General features: G+C 39.6%; 3 protein-coding genes across 3 annotated transcripts in view; 1 reads left to right on the forward strand and 2 right to left on the reverse strand.

Moving 5' to 3' along the window:
- LOC144654277 (uncharacterized) overlaps positions 1-19045 on the forward strand; it is a 136366-nt gene that overhangs the window by 50898 nt on the left and 66423 nt on the right. The gene's annotated exons all lie outside the window — the stretch shown is intronic.
- LOC144654137 (uncharacterized) lies at positions 267-5886 on the reverse strand. Its single transcript, XM_078514235.1, has 2 exons — positions 5747-5886; positions 267-4603 (listed from the first exon to the last, which is right to left on the reverse strand). The coding sequence occupies exons 1-2, from the start codon at positions 5808-5810 to the stop codon at positions 267-269; spliced, it is 4401 nt and encodes a 1466-aa protein (XP_078370361.1). The 5' UTR covers positions 5811-5886.
- Positions 7204-14050, reverse strand: LOC144654278 (uncharacterized). Its single transcript, XM_078514370.1, has 2 exons — positions 13927-14050; positions 7204-12051 (listed from the first exon to the last, which is right to left on the reverse strand). The coding sequence occupies exons 1-2, from the start codon at positions 13988-13990 to the stop codon at positions 7670-7672; spliced, it is 4446 nt and encodes a 1481-aa protein (XP_078370496.1). The 5' UTR covers positions 13991-14050; the 3' UTR covers positions 7204-7669.

Genomic DNA, 19045 nt, shown 5'->3' on the forward strand with positions numbered 1-19045 from the left:
TGAAATTTCTTAGCTTAAATCAAAAAGTATGGTAGTTAAAACCTTCAATTTACACCTTTTGGATACATACGCGGAATGCTTATACCTACTCTTGCAGTCATGGCACGTTAAGTCAAGCATTCTGAAATTGAAACATGCTTCAAAATCTCACGAGACCAGAAAACACTATAAACAAAATAATACAAATTGCAAACGTAACAGAACATTCTAACCCAAAAAATGAAAAGCATTTATTCGGTAAAAAGTGTCAGCTATTTACGAGCGTCTCAGTCATATTCAGTAATATCCAAAAGAGGCCTCCTTTGGTCCGTGAGCCATTGAGGGCTCCGAAGGTGACGCAAACATCCAATGATTTGATTGATCAGAAACACCAGCAACCTAGCCAGCTGAGACAGAATCGCAAAGATGACCAAACCAGACGCTAACACTGGGACAAAAGCAAGGGCGCACACCTCAAACCACTCCAGAGCGTCCAAATAAGATCGGTAAGGCCCGTCAATAGTGACACCAAATGACATTAGGGTCGCTTTTGTCAGATTTATTTGGGCAATAATAGTTACAGCGGTAAGAGACAATGTTTCAGCTTTGTTAGCTAGTGGTTCACGAAATGGTATCTTCAAAACATGATGAATGGTCATCAGTAAACATGCTGCAGCCATGGAAACCATACGTAACATCGAACTTCTAATAAACGAATGGCAAGCGAGGAGAATAAATCTTCGACCGATCAAAACGCTCTCCCAGTAAAGCGTTCCTTTATCTTCATCGTTTGGCGGACGGAAAGGACCATGAAGTACTTCCAAGACATCTTTGTTCACAGACTGAGCTCTGGTGCAATTTTGCCCTGTTTGTTTCTGCATTTTCTTAACAAACCAGTGGATGAGAAATGGCAATGGAAGCATGCAAGCAGCGAGGAACTCACTTGCAGTAATGGACGCACTGTAAAGCTTGGAGGAGCCGCAGTAGAGAACAATGATAAAGGGAACCACGAACACTGCAATATAGGCGAGAAGAAGATACTGCCACCACTGCACACATGGAACATTTGCATCGATAAATAACCTCTTAGTCGATCCGATCGAAACGCAGTGCAATAGCTTCAGGGACGTTTCTGCCAACCTTTCGTAACCTAATGGCAATACCTCCATGACAACGGCCATGTAATGGATGAGGGCCGGTTTTTCTTTTCGCTTTAGCGTGTTGAAGACAGAGTGGACGCAATAGATGAGTACAATGTCAGTCATTGTCATGAAAACTGTACCAGAAAGGACCAACTGCTTAGTTACCGCTGTTATCCCTGGAAAAGGGCAACCAATTCCATGGTTTATAGTTCGAACTTGGAAATTAAAAGCGGCAATCACTGTATAAATAAACGGTAACTTTTCAAGAAGGCTTTCTATGGAACCAACCATCAGTAGTTCGGCAGCTTGATAGAAATAGAATGTGATTTTAATGTAGCCATTTTCCGCACCTGAGTGTTGATGGAAGCCACCCAAGTCTTCATTTTCATGGTCCTCTTCTTTTCTTCTTAACCATAATATCTGATTTGCAAGAAAACCTAAGATCGGAGGTTTCCACAACAGGTAGAGGGCCAGTCCAGTTGTTAACAAAATTGTCAAAATCCAAAACCAGTAGTTGTCGCATTCCTCATTTTTTCGACATTCAGCTGAAAAGAGAGTTTCACTGTATCCTCGATTGCATCTCCCACAGAGAGTGCCCGTTCTGTTTCCCTGACAACTGTTATATCCTTGTGTCTCTGATGTTGGTCTTCTACAGTAATGTTCAGGACAAGCCATGAATCGCAATGATGGCGGATCGTTGGATGTGGGATAACCCCAAAAGTTTGGCTTGGCAGCTATGTTCCTTTCAATACAATTGGCACCAAACGGACATTGTAGACACTCAACTGTGTTGTTTACATTTAAACCACGTGAAACTCCTTTTCGCATACTGTAAAATCCGGGAGAACATAACTGACAAGAGTACTTCAAAGCAGTGATATTTATTCTGCAAAAGCTTTTGTTTTGCTCTGTATATACAAAATGTGTTATATTGTCCAATAAAAGCTGGCTTCCGATAGGACATTGGATTGTGGAATTATCATCCATGTGTACGTAACCTCCGTTGGAAATGTCTAGCACGGGATAGGGATTCTTTTCAGCAGCAAATGACACCATAGTTACATTTCGAAGATTTATAGGTCCGCCACTTTCTGAATGCAAGAACGTCGATTTTTGAAACGTAAAACCGTTTCTTGTCATATTCACTTTTGTTGCAGAGAATAAACAGTCTTTGAAATCCACTTGGCCAGTTCCATATGCTGAATAAACATGTCCTGAATTCTCTGCAGCGAAATTATTTCGGAACCTGCATCTTTTAAAAGTTGTGTAGGCATTACATATGTACACAGCACCAGCGTTCAATCCTCCATTGCCGTCAAATAAGGTATCTTCAAATGTCACGTGGGTCTGATAATTCCAAAGAGGATGAACGTCCTTCTCTGTTTCCTCATTTACACATCCTGGACTTAGCTGTGTATCAGAACTTGAGATGACCGATACAGCGCCAGACGACGTTTTGTAAATGTCAAAAATGCTAACATTAATCCATTGGAATCGGTCGAAACATAAACCATTAATAAATGACGATCTTTTTATGCGTAACGTTTTGTTACCTCGAAATAGCAAACCCACAATGTTGCATGGTTTCGAGTCAAATGTTACGTTATCCAGCTCGATAATGGCTTTAGAAAAACTCAGTATTTTCAAAGGTTCTATAAAGATTAAAAATCCAAATGGGTTGGTTGCAGGCTGTCTGTTGGTGAATTTGAAAACGGTGTTCTTAATTGTTAATTCAACATGAGTTGGATCGGGTGATGATGCCACCATATCACGGACATTATCAAGGAAGGTGCAGTTATAGATTGACACGTTCAAAGGGTAGGCTTCAGAATATGTGTTTGGCAACAAGCCTGATATAAAGAGACCGTAATAATGTGAAGTCAATACAATGTTTTTCAGACTGATGTGAAATTGCGAAGCTGCAAATATGGCCATATGCCCATTGCCACTTTTGCATTGACTAGATACAACACTGTCTACAATCGTTAACATGCCCGGTTGTCGACTGTTGGAGAATACACTAACAACGGCCATTTTTCCGTTGTTGCGAACAAATGTGCAGCCAGATATAGTCACATCCGTGATGTCACCTATGTTGGCTACTGTCAGAGCAGTTCTTATGGATTTAATGTTGTTTTCCCAGGAAGAGTCATTTATGATCACTTTGCCATTAAATAACATTAGTCTGATACCGTCGCACAGACCATGAAAGCCAAAGCAGTTACGCACCCTGATTTCTCTGAAGTTTGCAATCAACCTGTTTGTGCCTGTTGCCTTTTCCTTTATTCCTGACTTTTGCTCGACCAAAATTGCACATCCGACACCCGCGGCACATTCAGTGAAATTAACATTTGTAATGTTTAGACTCAATGTTCCAATTTTGCTATAAACATACAAAGCTCCACCACCTTTAGCTATGTTCCTGTGAAACCTGCTGTTGAAAATAGCTAAAGACCCACGTAATGTTGAGTTAAAAAACATCGCTCCCCCTATTTCGTCTGGAAGTTGCTGTCCAACAAACGACGAGTTTTGAATTTCTGCTTGGGCTTCCTCAGAATGAACTTTTATACATCGCAATAAACTGTTGTGAGAACATCTTAGGTTTCTGAACTCAACACGTGTTTTCTTTGCATTCGAATTGTACAAACTGTTCACCAGGTGACGCGCGTTTCTACCAGTCTTTGCCTTAACAAAGTTAGAAATGGTATTGTTGAACAGCCTGACGTCATTATATACCTCGCTGGTTACGGCTGATGGCAAATCAAGATTAACGAAATGGCCATAGTTCTTCACAGATCTAACATTGGAACAAGATATTTGGACATGTATACTGGACGACATCTTGGGTTCTGATTGAATTGTTACTACACCGCTTGCAAAACGCCGTTTGTGAATTCCATTTTCTGAAAACTTTGTCTCGTTGATATTTCTGGCTAGAAACTGATCTTTGACTAAAGTATCAGTTTTCAACGTGATCTCCACACATGAAGTGTTGTTCTTAAAGAAAGAAGACTGCTGAATGTTTAGGCACATTTTGGCGTTGATTCTTATGAGAATACTTAGAGCAATGGACGTATGCTCAAAAGAACAGTTTTTAATCGTTAGAATGTCACAATCTTGAAACATCAGTGGTGTTTGGCGGAAAGCAATTCCAGATAAAGTAATGTTCAGTGGCAGAGTAGTCGACCTCTTTATAAAATGAAATCCATTTAAACATGAAATCAGAGGCGCGGCTTTCCAACCCTCTATTTCCAAACTTATCTGAACAACAATTCCCGGTTGTTGCTTGTGCATCATGCCAAGATGACAGACATAAGGATTTTGCTCGGTCCCAGTACCATCAAGGTGAATGTGTCCGCCCCGGTCCACTTGATGAACTGCTTTAGCGATAGACCTGCATGGATGACTGACTGTACCACAGCTTTCGAAATCGTGTCCACTCAGCGAAACATAGACATCAGTAAATCCATGGTATTGAGCAGCTAAAAGAAATGTAACACGGTATAGTTTAATTTGCTCCGCTTTTTGTATTATCAATACATTTGATCTGATTTGAAAAGGGAACGGCCCATGTCAAACTATTCAGTAAAAGTCATGAACGCGCGAACGTGCATTGCAACATTAAGCAGGTGGCTGGCGATAGAAATAAAGTTGTGCAAACTGTTTCCACTTCCTTAGTATCAAGATCTATCGAGCACGAAGTAATGTTCCTTTCTTGCCACATGTATAGTCACTTTTGGCCAATGCTTAGGACGCTTTCCATTTGTCCGAACTGGCCGGACAGGCCGGTATATTCGAGAACAGAATTCCGTTGTAGTCAGATTTGCCCTTTCAAATCAGTCAACACATGAATATTATACATTGTTATGGTGGATTTGTGGGAAAATCTCGAGTAAAAGGCCCATTTTACATTCAAAACCACTGGACTGGCCGGCCAGTTCTGACAAATGGAAAGCGCCCTTAGGTCATACCGTAATCTGGTCAACGCGTAATCCTAGACGAACCAACAGATTGTCCCGCAAGCAATGCTTAAACATTACAGATTAATTTACGATATGTAAGATTTCGGAAAGATAAGGGTAAGGCTGGAATGAATATTCTTTATTCTATTTCCCAAGTTTGTTATATTCCAGTACTTGCTTTTTTTGAAGACGACGAGAATTCATCTACTATAGTCACTACAGTTTCACTTTTGTCAATCTCACAATGTAATTATTCGTTCCCGCATACAAAATTTTTAAGGAACTTACTTTCTCGTTTTCCGTTTCGAACGTGGGGACGGAACAGCATAAATGCCAAATTGTTTTTCTTTTTGGTGTCGTGTACCTTAAAACTTTTTTCCCGTATATCTTACTATTTCTAGGGCAAAGAATAACATTCGCTATACCGGCTGAGGACATCGTTATGTAGAGGTTCGTTAAATCGAGGTTCCACTGTACCAAGAAAAGAAATTTACGTGTTCAATAGAACAATTGGGCTGATAATAACATCTCTCGTGTCAACTTTCGACTGATTGCTGTCGAATCTATTTTCGTTGAAATTCAGGAAATCTGATCAATTGATCAGATAACTTTGTTCTCCGACATAATAAGTTTACGAAGTGCTAGTTTGCTTCTGGTTATTACCTGATTTCTTGCTTGATAGCGAAAACAAGATCCAAACGGCTATAAAAATCCGCAAATACGCCATTGAAAATCACTTTCCAAGTGACGCCGAAAAAACCGATCTCGCTTTTTTTTCCTTTTGTAGTTGCATTACATTTTCAACTCCCTCTGATGTGAATGCTCTGTGAATGCAGAAACACTTTTGAATGCGTCGCGTTTAAGATGTTCAAAAACCGAAATATCTTTGGCATGGAAAGCGAAATATATAGTCGTTTCCGCTGAGCCAACCCAGCTAAATTTCCAATTATATTCCGTCCGCATTTTTGAAACTCTTAAAGGTTGACACGTATTTGCGTCATTGGACATCGTATTTTAATTTATTTTATGTTCTTCCAGTTTCGAGAGATTAGTTTAGGACCTGGTCTCCCTCATTTCCATAATAAAAAATAACTAAAAAGCTGGGCGCCTCCCAGGGGCTTTGGTCATTAATTACAAGGGGAGCAAGGAATATCTTTACTATTAGTACTATTAACATGAACTTGGTAGGGAAAGCTCCAGTGAACAACTGATTTTTTATAGAAACAGGAGAGGAAATACAGGCTAGGGTAAAAAACTAGAAAAGAATCTGTTCTAAATTCTAGTTAGCGACTTTAAGTGTTGCCCTGGCCACGCTAGGAACGGAAAAAGACCGCAAAGCAAACAACCATATTTTGAAAATCAATCCGGGGAGAATTAGAATGCTCCGGCGAAGGGTTAATGTTCTCAAGCCAGCTTTCAAATTCGTTGTAAGGCCATTAATTAACCTTTATCAACTTCACGTTAGTAAGCCGTGCTGCACTTGTCTGCCGACGCAGCAGAGCTGTTTCCTTGGTGATAAAATAGCCAGTTATTTTTTTCTTTTAGTTGTTTCATTAGTTTATTGATATCATTTCCTCCAATTCTTTGTTATGGTTAGGGACGGACCATTAGAAATTGCCGGAGGAGGGTTACTTTCCCCAAAAAAAAATCCAGCAAGGGAAACTTGTCTTAGGAAAAATTCCTGCAAGCGGTTATGCTAAAAAAATTCATGCAACGGAAGAAAAAATCCTGCAAACTAGTAGGCCTTAAAAAAATTAGTGCACGGAAAGTTTTTCACACCCCCCCCCCCCCTCCGGTTATTTCTAATGGTCCGTCCGTTAACATTGCTGAATGAAGTCTTCCGACAGATGAGACGATCACGTGATGCAACCGTCCTCCTCCTGCCCCCCACGCACACGCACCGTATCAAAACAAAACGTGGACTGTAGTAATATGCGTTTCTCCCACAAATTGCAGGACAGTGAAAAATCCAATGTAGGTTGTTCCTGGGTAAGCCCGCGAGTTAAGATTTAAATTTTTCAAGATATCATAACATATCTCGAATTTCCAGCATTTTTCAAACTAATTATTTACTTACGCAGTGAGTACCGCACAAAAAAAATATTTCGTTATTCATTTATTCACTCATGTATTTTATTTTTTTGTTACAATAAGAAAGCAGAATTGCAATAATTTGTACAGATTTTTTTGGAATCCCCAGAGTGCACAAACCATACCCTATTTGAGACCAAAATGGTCAAAATCTATACCCTGAGACCAAATCGGCTCAAATAGGCTAAATACCTAGATAGCTTATATAAAGGAGTTGCCCCCTCTGACTATAATGGAAATTCTGTACTGTCTACCAAGAGGAGAGGTGCTCAGGCTGCGCATCCTCGCGAATTCATAGGGATTCGCGGCTGGCTGTCCACTTTGAATAAGCGAAATTGAACCGAAACACGTTAAGTGAGTCATACGTTACGGGCAATTTTGCCTTTGCCTTTGCTTGTTGGCGTTCATTATCTTTAGTTAACTATTGTTTCCAAGTTTATCTTCAACTTTACATCACAAATTGTTACTTAATATATTGTGCCATTGCTCCTGCAATCAAAAATTTGCACCATAGCCCGGTTGCGAAGTATCAATAAGTGGCCTTCTCAGTTGTTCCGTTTTCGACGACGATGTGCGAGTGAGCTGTAGATAGCGAAGCATTTTCATTGCCAGAAATACTATTAATCGACAGATCTGAGACAAAATGGCAAAAAGTACATAAAAGGAAAGCAACGTTGGAAGCAGTGCCATAGCACAGATTTCAACCCATTCCATACCTTTTACATAAGACATGGTCGGTCCATCGAGGCCTGTCCCAAACGAAATAAGAGTTGCCTTTGTGAGGTTGATTAAGGCAATCATGACTAAAACCAGAAGAGAAACTGTTTCAGTTCGGTTGGCGATTGGATCGCGATATGGGTTCTTCAAGACGTGGTGGAGCAACATCAGGACGCAAGCAGAAGTCATGAAAACCAGGCACAACATTTTGTCGTCAATGAACGCGTGGCATGCAAGAAGAGTAAAACGTCGACCAATCAAGATACTCTCCCAGTATAGAGTTCCTTTATCTTCTTCGTTTGGTGGGCGAAATGGACCGTGTAGTACTTCCAACACATGCTGGTTTACAGCCTGCATCCTAGCAGTCGTTGAATCATCGTGCTCTCTGGTTTTAAGGATGCCTTTGGTGAACCAGTAAATTAGAAATGGCAACGGCACAATGCAAGCTCCGAGAAACTCACTCGCTGAAATCGATGCACGATATAGCTTAGAAGAACCAAAATAAAGGACAAAGATAAAAGGGACCACAAATACTGTAGCATAAGCCAGCAGTGCATACTGCCACCATTGCCAGCATAACACGTTTCCATCAAGGAATAGACGCTTCTCGGAACCAATAGCGACGCAATCCATAAGCTTAAATGACGTTTCGGCGAGCTTCTCGTACCCCAGCAACATTATTTCCACGAGTACGGCCATGTAACGTTCAGGAGACGGTATTACTTTATGCTTTATGATATTGAAGCCCAAGTGCACGCAGTACATTATTACAACTTCAGTCATTGTAGCAAAAACTGTTCCAGAAAGCAGTAACTCCTTTGTTACTGCTGTAAGCCCAATGAAAGGACACCCCATTCTTTCTTTGAACACACGAACTCTGAAATTAAAACATGCTACCACAGAAGATATGAAAGGTATTTTATCGAGCAAGTCGTCTGTCGAGCCAACGGTCAGTAACTCGGCAACTTGATAGAAATAAAATACAATCTTAAGATAGCCGCTGTCCGAGTGTTCTTCGGGTTGATCCAAGTCCTCCCTGACTTGTTCCTGTTCTCTCCTTCTGCACCATAACATTTGCCTTCCAATAAATGTCAGCACTGGAGGTTTGGTTAAGAGATAAATAGCCAAGCCAGTTGTTGCCAAAAACGTTAGAATCCAAAACCAGTTATTGTTGCACTTATCAAGTGGGAGGCACTCGGTAGAAAGTAACGTTTCAATATATCCTGAGGCACAGACTCCGCATAGGATACCAGTTCGGTTTCCCCAACAGCTGTTATAGTCTTTGGAAGTAGTGGCTGGACTTTGGCAATAGTGATCGGGGCAAGTAATAAACTGCAGCGATTGTCGAGGTCTGGAAATCGGATGTCCCCAGAAATTAGGTTTCGCAGCTATGTTACTATGAATGCAAGTAGCTCCAAATGGACATGGCAAACACTGAAACGCAGCATTTACAGTAAAACCACGTGAACTTCCTTTGTGAAGGCTGTAGTATCCTGGAGAGCATGACTTGCATGAAAATTTTAAACTTGTAACATTAATCTTGCAAAAACTGTTCCTCTTTTCGGTAAACGAGAAATGCGTTGTATTCTCAAACAAAAGTTCGCCTCCTTTGCCACACTGAATGGTTGTCTTTTCATCTAGTTCAACATATCCCCCACTGGAAATATCAAACATAGGATAAGAATCCCTGTTAGCAACAAAGGAAATCATGGACGTATTTTGAAACTTCATAGGCCCTCCACTTTCAGAGTACAAGAAGGTGGCTTTATTAAAAGTGGTATTGTTTAACACCGCCAAGCTTTCCTTTTTCATAAAAAAAGAACAGTCTTTGAAATGAACTTGACCAGTTCCATATGCAGAATAAACATGACCAGTTTGTTCAATGCCCAAATTATCGCGAAACGTGCATCTTTCGAACCTTGTGTAACCATTACTGATGTATACACCGCCAGCTACTAAGCCTGCGTTGTCCTGAAATGTAGTGTTCTCTATTAAAACATGACTGTGGTAAGTCCACAATGGATGGGTATCGTTTTTGACATCCAGGTGAACACATCCTGACCGCAGTGGTTTATCGGGGTTTGTTAGAATTGATAGAGCGCCAGTAGCTGTTTCGTAGAAAGTTCGATCACCTGAACCATAAGACAGTGCCCACTTTTCTCGATACAAACAGATGCAATTTCTAAATATGGATCGTCGTATTGACAAGGTTTTATTACCTTGGAAGAAAAGAGCAAAACTGCTTGATGGTCTGGAGTCAAAAGTATTGTTGTCGAGTTCTATAACTGCGTTAGAGGAATTGATTTTTCTTAACGGTGGAATGTGCAAACGTATAGCGTAGCTTCTTTCTCTAATTTCATTGCTTGTAAAGATTGTGTTCTTGATTATCAGGTGGACTGAGGTGGGATCAGGTAAAGTCAACAACATGTCGTAAATATTATCTGTAAAAGTGCAGTTAACAACGGCGATATTAGCTGGAAACGCCTCATGTCCCGAACCTGTTGCAAGTGTCTTTAATCCGTACCGAAAATTGGCCACTGCAATGCTGTCAAGTTTAATACGATATTTAGGACTTATCGACAAGGCGGATTTTTGCCTATTTTTATTGCCGGCAATCAAACTGTCGACAACAGTTGCATTTCCTGCATTTGCATTTAAGGCTGATATTGAAAGAACGGTCCCCTCGTTATCCTTAAAGGACGATCTCGAAATGGTTACATTTGCCCCACCGTCCGTAGTTTCTGCATAAACATGCAAGGCACCACTTGTCTTCCACAAATTGTTAACCCATTTAGACTCCTCTACCACCACCCTTCCACTTTTAAAGCGTACGTAGACAGTTATGCATCTGTGGAATTTTCCGTGGCAGTCATTGAATTTAACATTACTTATTGCTAAATTCAACTTTGACGGACATGAGCCGTTGTGATGCTTAGGCAGTGGAGGCCTTCCAACTGTTATTGCGCACCCGCGCTTGATTGAGCTGCACCCCTTAAAATTGACTTTGCTGAACTTGAGATCTAATGTTCCATGAGGGCTATTGGCGAATACGGCACCTCCCTCGTATGCCTTGTTGTTGGTGAAATTGGAGTTCAGAACTTTCAGAGAAGCCTCATTTGTTGCCTCCAGAAACAGGCCGGGACCTCTTTCCCGAATCACATTGTGTCCGATAAATTTAGATTCTCGAATGTCTACATCAGCCTTGTCAGACTGAATTGCAATGCATCGGAACATAGGATTTTGCATACATTGAAAATTGATGAATTTTGCGCGCGTTTCTTTAGTAACTGAGTGGTACAGGCTGTTCAAGAGAGTATTTGACGTTTTGCCAAAGGATGGCAAAGTGTTGTGTTTCAGATAAACGTTTTTGTACGTCTCATTCATGATGGCTGTTGATACATTAAGATTTATGAAAGGACCACGATTCCTTTCGCAATTGACATTCTGGAAGAAGGCATGGACATGAGCGTGGTTGGAGACAATTTCTTCCTTAGACGTTATCTTGATTACTCCTCTGTCTATCGGCTGTCTGTGGAGTAATCCATTTCCTCTGTCTATCGGCTGTCTGTGGAGTAATCCATTTTCCATAAATTCTGTGTCGAAGACTTTTATCGAGACATCATAGTAAAGACTGTGGCTTGTGATGTTACTTAGAAACACGAGCTTAATGCAGAATCGGGTATTGTAGAAGAACGTCGAGCTTTTAATATCTAAATGGAGAGTAGTACTGTTTTGAATCTGTATGCTCAAAGCCGTCGAAGCGTATTGGAAAGAGCAATTGGATAGCTTCACATGGAAGCAATCATCAAATGTCAGAGTTGTTAACTGAAACACAATTCCTGATAACTCGATGCTCAATTCCTGCAACTCATCAGTGGAGTTCCGAAAGTAAATGCCGTCATCACAAGATACATAAGGAGTGAAGCCCAAGCCTATCATTGCCAGTGTTTTGTTTACATAAATAGGCCTAAGATCGCCATCACAGTCGAAGGGATGCTGTTTGGTACCAGTCCCATTCAAGAAGATCCGTCCGCCCCAGTTCACCTGAAGTACTGCTTGCTTTATTGATCGGCATGGTTCATAATGAGAACCGCAACGTACAGAATCGTGTCCAAATTTGGAAACATAAACGTCTTGAAGATGAGGAGAAGATTGGATACCTAAGGATAAGAAACAATAAAACCTCGAGATATGCCTTCTCAATTTAATTTTATTTCTTTTATCCTTCGAGATAAAAGCTTTTTGTTGGACATATTTATTCGCTTGCTTGTTTCGATAAAAAATCTAGCGATTGAAGTTTATCAGAAATGAGTTTGATGTGTTGTTTCCTTCTCTGTGCCAGGTTTCAAGGATCAACACTTTCGAATCTAACTGGGCCATTCTCTTGAAGCGGGGGGGGGGGGGGGGGAAGAAGGAAGAAAGTCGGTACTTTTCTTTGAAGACATAACAGTGCCTGAAAACGGTGCGAGTCTATGTTAATCAAGCCGTTGCTAAGAAAGGCGTCAAACCAAAGTTTTGTTTTCTCAGAAAGATTTAAATATCAATGACTGCGTGCGTGTGAAATGCGAATAGTGGCGGTGTTTGCGTTTGATGTTTTCCGCTGCTGAGATGTTTTTGGAATTTTCAGCCAGATTTCTCACCTGATGTTTCACGTCACTGAGAATGTTTTGGCGGCGTGGAATAACAAGCGAAACATTTGTCACGGTTAAAATTTAACAACCAAAAAATGGGAAATAATTTCAGAATCATTTGAGTTATTTTTAATTAGTATAATTCGCAAGCCTTACTTTTGCCAGACTGGTCACCGTTATCACTGTTTGTTGTCTCGATGTCCGGCAAACTTCAAATGAGCAATCAAAATGCAAATAGCTATTGTGTTTTGTGCACGGTCAAGACCAAAACATGCGAACTGAACAATGAACTTTGTCAAGCTATTCACTACGCCCTTAGCAACCATTCCGGATAGCTACTGCGCCGTCTCGGTTGCCCGGCACCGCTATGACCACTTTTTGAGTCGTGTAACAAAAGAAGTTTCTCCCCCCTCCCCCTGTCTTAAAGCTATACAATGTAAAAAAAGTACAACATCTGATATGGAAGAGCTTTAAGCCTCAAAATACGTCAGCTCAGCAAGAATCCAAACGTGGAGCCAGTAAGTAATGCACGTTTAAAATTCTTCTAAATCAAGACTCAGTAATTTGGTCTTTAGTAGACAGCATTAGTCTTAATAGAAGGGTAAAATATAACGGCAACTTTAGATTTTACTGTAAGCGTCGAGGGGATAACCATTATCATATGGTTTAAAAAGTAAGACTGACCAGGCTTAAAGATCGATAACAACTTCAGCAAACAAATGTGGACTTAAGTGAACAAGATATTTTTGTTCTTATGAATAATCATGTTCAGGAATTCAGGCATTCAGCATAAATATTAGACAAAAAATAAACACGTCAAATAAAACGTTCATTGCGTGATGCAAATCGTTCAAGATGTACATTTGGAAGCAGTGCCTTCTGAATGACACGAACCGCGAATATAAAAGTTTTCATCATGCAGAACTTGGTTCGTTCTACTAACAATAATATCTAATTACTTGTTGAGCTCGATTCAGCGAATATGAATGCGGTTGACTCTGAGCCTAAGACGTGAATCAGAAATAATCATTTTTAAATAATAAATTTCTTTTAGTTTTATTTATTAACTAAAGCATTAAGGTTTTTTATCCCTCGAATCCTTCCTACTTGGTAAACAGTTTGTTTGCAAAACGTTTGTAATTATGAAGAGACCTTCGTGACCCTGTTTCGGTTTGCATGCAGAATCAGTATTACACCTTCAGATAATTAATCAACACAGTGCCAAAAATTATGGCTAAACAAATATTGATAATACGCTTTTCTTACTTTACCAGCAATGAATTGCTCTTCTCAAGTTAATATTGAGGCAACAGGGTATCGGCAACAAACTCAGAATTCGAAAGAAAAAAAGTCGTCAAGGCTAGTATGTTATGTAAACATTTTGTAAATTTCTCACTTACTTACCTGCACAGATCAGTATCAAGGCAAAGACCAGAGTCGTCGCAACAACAAAATGAAAATCAGCCATTTTTAAAACTGCATTCAAACAGGACGAAAATACTTAGAAAGGTCTTTAAGTCTTCTGTTAATTCGCGAAACTCTTTAGTAACGAGAAAGAAGGCTCTGGAGATGACAAAAACGGTTCGAAACCAGAACGAGCCACGGGACCACACGGGCTGTCATGGGACTGTGATTATCCTGATGGTTAGAAACCAAAATGACTCAATCTTGGTTTCGTGTCTTCAAAATGCATTGTTTAGCATTAGTGATACAGATACAAGTGGAGTGATAAGAACGAAAACCAGATTGATGATGTGTAAGAGAGGCACTATGAGAGCAAAGTGTCTTGTCCAAGAACACAACTCGATGACCCCGGCCAGGGGTCGAACTTGACAGCTCTTTCCGGAGTCCAACGTGCTAAGGCCCTCTTTTAAAGCGCAATGGAACCTCGTGCAGCACACACATGCACTCACAATACTAAGCGTTTTTTTATGTAAATTGCAGCCAAAAGTGTAATATAGCAACGGCAGGATATTATTAAATGATTGACCCGGTGGTAGCTATAAAAGATGGTTGAGTAAGGCAACTGTGGGGAGATTTAGGAAGGTTTTATAAGTGTTTGTCCATAAAAATCGTAAAAAACCTGAAAATGTGGCCACAGGGTCGAAAACCAGTAGTGCCTCAAATCGTCTGATAACGTGACAACAAATAACTCATAAATAATTCTCTACGGTTTCATTTTCATTTTTGCTGGATTTTTTTTAATCTTTTGCATGAACGCCGAAGAAATGTGCACAAAATCACTATTTCTGTACCTGAAATGAACATTAATCCAACGAGTGTTATATCATTAAATACGCAAACTAACTATGCTTCCGGGAAAAAAATAGTGTTGTCAGTGCTTGATAACGGTAGAGATTGTGTAAAATGACTTCTTGGGTCTGAGATTCGAACTGTGTTGTGTTTAGAATAAAACGTATTTCGACTCAACCGATTTACACTCTTTTTCTTTTTTAAGAACCATTTTTATAAGAACGTTGAGGCTGAGATTTGCCCCAAATTTAAGAAAATGTATGGGCTAAAATAAGAACATCCTCAGACTCAGCCAAAGTTTTCGTGTTCTTTTAACAAAAATAAAGAGTGTAAATCGCAATGAGGTGCTGACGTACGTGGCACAGAAAAGTGTGATTTTATGGACATTTGATCATCGTTCATGCAAAACATCTACAAAGTAATGACTGAACTCTATCTGGGTAAAATATCATATTATTTGAGACTCTACCGGTCAGTTTTTTGTCTCGCTGGACTAGGCTAATTTTCGACTTTTCCTCAAATGAGAAAAGTTCATCTAATTACTCCGGCTTCAATTTGTTCATGATGAACCGTAGAAAAAAAATATAACCATATCTTTACTAAGGAAGGACCAATGTATGCAGTTACACTTGAAAGAGATGCTAACGTCTGTGTAGCGAGAAGCGGAAAAGGGCAAACTTTCGAGTGAAATATGAGCTTCCGGTACGAATATCGTTTTTTTTGCGGATTTCTGTCTTTGTATTGGATAGTTCAAAATAACTAAGTTCATATCGTTTAGTTACTTACCTAGCCCTACAAACTGAAAAGGTATGAGTAAATTCGAATTTTTGGCCGTGTCCACGATTTCTTTGATTTTACTGACACTTACTGTTATTAGTATTCACGCACCAGGAAGCAGGGCATTGAGATACAGCCGATGGAGAAAAATGGCTCAAAACGCGATGTGTTATAAGATGATTATTATTTCTCCTGCTTGACCAAAACTACAGAAAAAGAAACTATGGAAATCGCCTGATATGCCGCCGAAGCTTACCAAAAAAGTTACGATTAGGTATAAGAACCACGATATACCATGAATACAAGCAATCGCAAATGGCTCTGTTTGTGTCCCCTGATGACTTCTTTTGTTGCTGTATTCGGCGTCTTGACAACTGCGATGCACCTCTTCTGTACTATCATCACCTTGTTCACCTTCTTTGAGAGTGACATCAATAGCTCACTGTCTTTAACAGCAGCAAGAATTGTGGGCACGGAAAACTCTCCTGTATCCAGCTGGCTTTTAATGACATTCGTTTTGCCAAAACACTAACTTCTCCCTGTAAGTCGATTAGAAGGAGAAGCAAAGCCAGGCAGCAAGAAAACGACCGCTGCGGATTTTTGTGCCATTCCTTGACGAGGTTATATAGGTTTAAGGCGTACTGAAATGGAAAAAAAAAAAACAGAAAATAAGTATTAACTCAATGAAACTTTATGCAATATTTTTTGCAATACCATTTGCAACAGAAGCATTTGCAAAAAACTATAAGGATAGTTATAAGGATTTTGTGCACAATGCAAAATAAATTTTGGTTTTTTCTGATTTTACGGATGGGAGAAAGGTAGAACTCTTTATGTTTCGGCCGGCTACTACTTGGATGACTAATCACTGAAATTACAGCTTGTGAAACGTGCGTTTTGGAAGCCCAGCTGCGAACAACATGCTTCAATTACTCTTAAATTCCAAATAAGAAAATAAGAAAACGTTGAAATTTCTAGATGTGGATACTTAGATTTTACTGTAAGATGTGTTAGTTAGGAGACATGCTGATGTGTTAGTTAGGAGAGGAGGTAGCTGTAGTAAGAGGACTAGTAAATTAAAAATCCACGGCGCTTTGATTATCGGTTTCGGACCGAGAGTAGCCGAGATGCATATACGATTCGGTTGGTAATAAATTACAGCTTACAGTTAGCTTAACTGGGCAGCATTTGAGATTAGGTGTTACATTGGCACGCGTTATTTTTAATACCAATTTAGTAAACAAAACTGGATAGAGTGCTGGACAAACAAAGCCAGTCGAGGGGAAACAAAACTCACTGTTTCCTGTGGGGACAGTCATTAAGTGTTTGTTATACCCCCCAACAGAAATTAAACGCTTTGTTGTCTTTATTGTATTCGTCACTAAATTCTCCGTCGGCTGGAAACGACATGAATTTATTCTTTGAAATTGTTAACACTGCGCGATAATTTGAGCTTTCAAATTTGCATTGAGATATATTCTTCTTCGAGTCAAATGAAATTTTTGCATGTACAAAAAAACTCATATTTCAACTGTTGACTCCCGAGTACGAAAAAAACGATGAATAATAAGCGTTTATCAACAACTTTGAATTTCTTCGCGTTCATACTGTGGTTTCGAGCCGCACGTCCTGATCACGTGGGAGTCCAAGGTTCAACCTGTTGTCGCCCTAGGGAGTTAGTGAGTTTTTGTTTGTCCTAGGGATTTATACAGTTTTGACGCGCGTCTCGTGATTCGCTTTCGTCCAAAAGAAAACTGCATTTCAGTTGGGGGTATAACAAAAGTATTTTTATGATGCAGAAAAGCTTATCGTCTACAGTCGCACACATGGTCGGCCTTTTAAGAGGAAGCCTCACCATCCGTCCTCTGGAAGCAAAAGATTACAAAATCAAAATATTAAACAGTAATGTAGACAAAGGTAGTCCCACTAGGTCTTACGGTTCACTTACTATATACTTAAGAGCTATTTTCGGAGAGTTTGGAGAATTGAAAGACAGTCGCAAAAAATCGATTTTTTTTTATTTCGCCAAAACATTGCTTTAGGTGAACTTATTCGAGGAAAAATAGTTTTAAGTTTCAGCGTTTTATTTTACGGGTGAAATTTCAAAAGTGTTTGAAATTTGGATGCAATAGCCGTTTTCGCCGCTTTGAAGAATCAAATTTTCACACTTCTTTGTGAAAACAGCAGAGGCGTTAAAACAATCCTATTAAAACGAAACTTGGCACAAATATTATATTACCCTTACACTTTAAAGCCGTGTAATAATTTTCTCAAATTGTTATTTGTAGCTTTTGAACTCGGCGTATTAATTCAATCGCCATTTGTGTCTCACCGACGAAGGACAAAATAAGGCCAACTTTGACTACTGTAAATGGCCACTGGTATATATCATTTGGTCAAAATATTTACATGTTTAGAAACCTTTGTTATTGGTCTTTACACCAGAAAAGTTTCAGCTCTGGGAATCAAATAGTTCTCCGTCAGTAAAATAAAATGCCATGGCATATTAGCGAGTTGGATTTTATGCAAATTACAAGGTTAAAATGCATTTCACAACAAGAAAGAACGACTTACCGCTACTTATCCTTGTTTATGCTGCTGAGCATTTGCTGACGATATCACTTCAACTTCCAGTGTCCTGCTGAGTCTTTTGGCGAAATGTATCCGGTGATGATGAACTTGCATGTGCGTAAACCAAAGGCCACTTATCAATAAACTCGACAACAGGAAAATTGATATCCACGAATTGACATCTGAGCGGCGCCGATTTCCCGGTTTTCATCGCTCCCTTTAGACGTATTTTGAAAACATGGTAAACTATGCACTCCTAGCTGCAAACTTATCAGTTTTTTATCGATACATTGACGACTTCCAGGAGAATTATTTGTTTAGAAATGCGTGAGCGAAAAAATCGGACTGACTTTTGGATTGACCCCCGCGTCGTTACGTTACTTCCATCTGTCACGCGCGGAATTAAAAATGTAAAAATTGAAAAAGCGACATATCACATACAAGATACTTCTTAAAAGGTCGTAACACTACACTTTTCTAGATTGCGAAAAAATAGGATAGCCTTTTATTAGGACTTTCACTGTTAAACAATTACAATGTTTTTTAAATACATCTGAGAGTAAAATGATTATAAACTTAAATCAATGTTGTGACTATCTTCTGTACCTCACTTCGACTCACTTCTGCTTTCCAAGAAGTATTTATTACCTTCATAGGTCGTGTTGAGTCGGAAAATGCACAAAATTAATGTCATTTTTTTAAAATAAAAGGCAATAAGGAAACATGAAATCCGCACTGTTGGATTCATTTTTATGTGGACGTGATTATAGCGTGCACATACAACCTTCTATGCACGTCTAAAGGTCTATAAGGATACATTTTTAACAATGAGGAACTGATTATCTTGCTGCTTAAGCTATCGGCCCCATAAGCAGGTTAATAAGCGTTTTAATTCTGATAATATTTTGGCAGTAACACAAAG

Source organism: Oculina patagonica, chromosome 5 (genome assembly GCF_052425735.1).
Source record: "Oculina patagonica isolate OP01 chromosome 5, crgOcupat, whole genome shotgun sequence".
NCBI classification, from domain to species: domain Eukaryota; kingdom Metazoa; phylum Cnidaria; class Anthozoa; order Scleractinia; family Oculinidae; genus Oculina; species Oculina patagonica.

Bases quoted from the DNA above. Each gene is read 5' to 3' on its own strand.
- LOC144654137 (XM_078514235.1), bottom strand. From the start codon at position 5,810: ATGGCGTATTTGCGGATTTTTATAGCCGTTTGGATCTTGTTTTCGCTA. The intron at 4,604-5,746 runs GTAATAACCAGA...CATTTCTTTTAG, and splicing joins GCTATCAAGCAAGAAATCAG to CTGCTCAATACCATGGATTT.
- LOC144654278 (XM_078514370.1), bottom strand. From the start codon at position 13,990: ATGGCTGATTTTCATTTTGTTGTTGCGACGACTCTGGTCTTTGCCTTG. The intron at 12,052-13,926 runs GTAAGTAAGTGA...TCTTATCCTTAG, and splicing joins CTTGATACTGATCTGTGCAG to GTATCCAATCTTCTCCTCAT.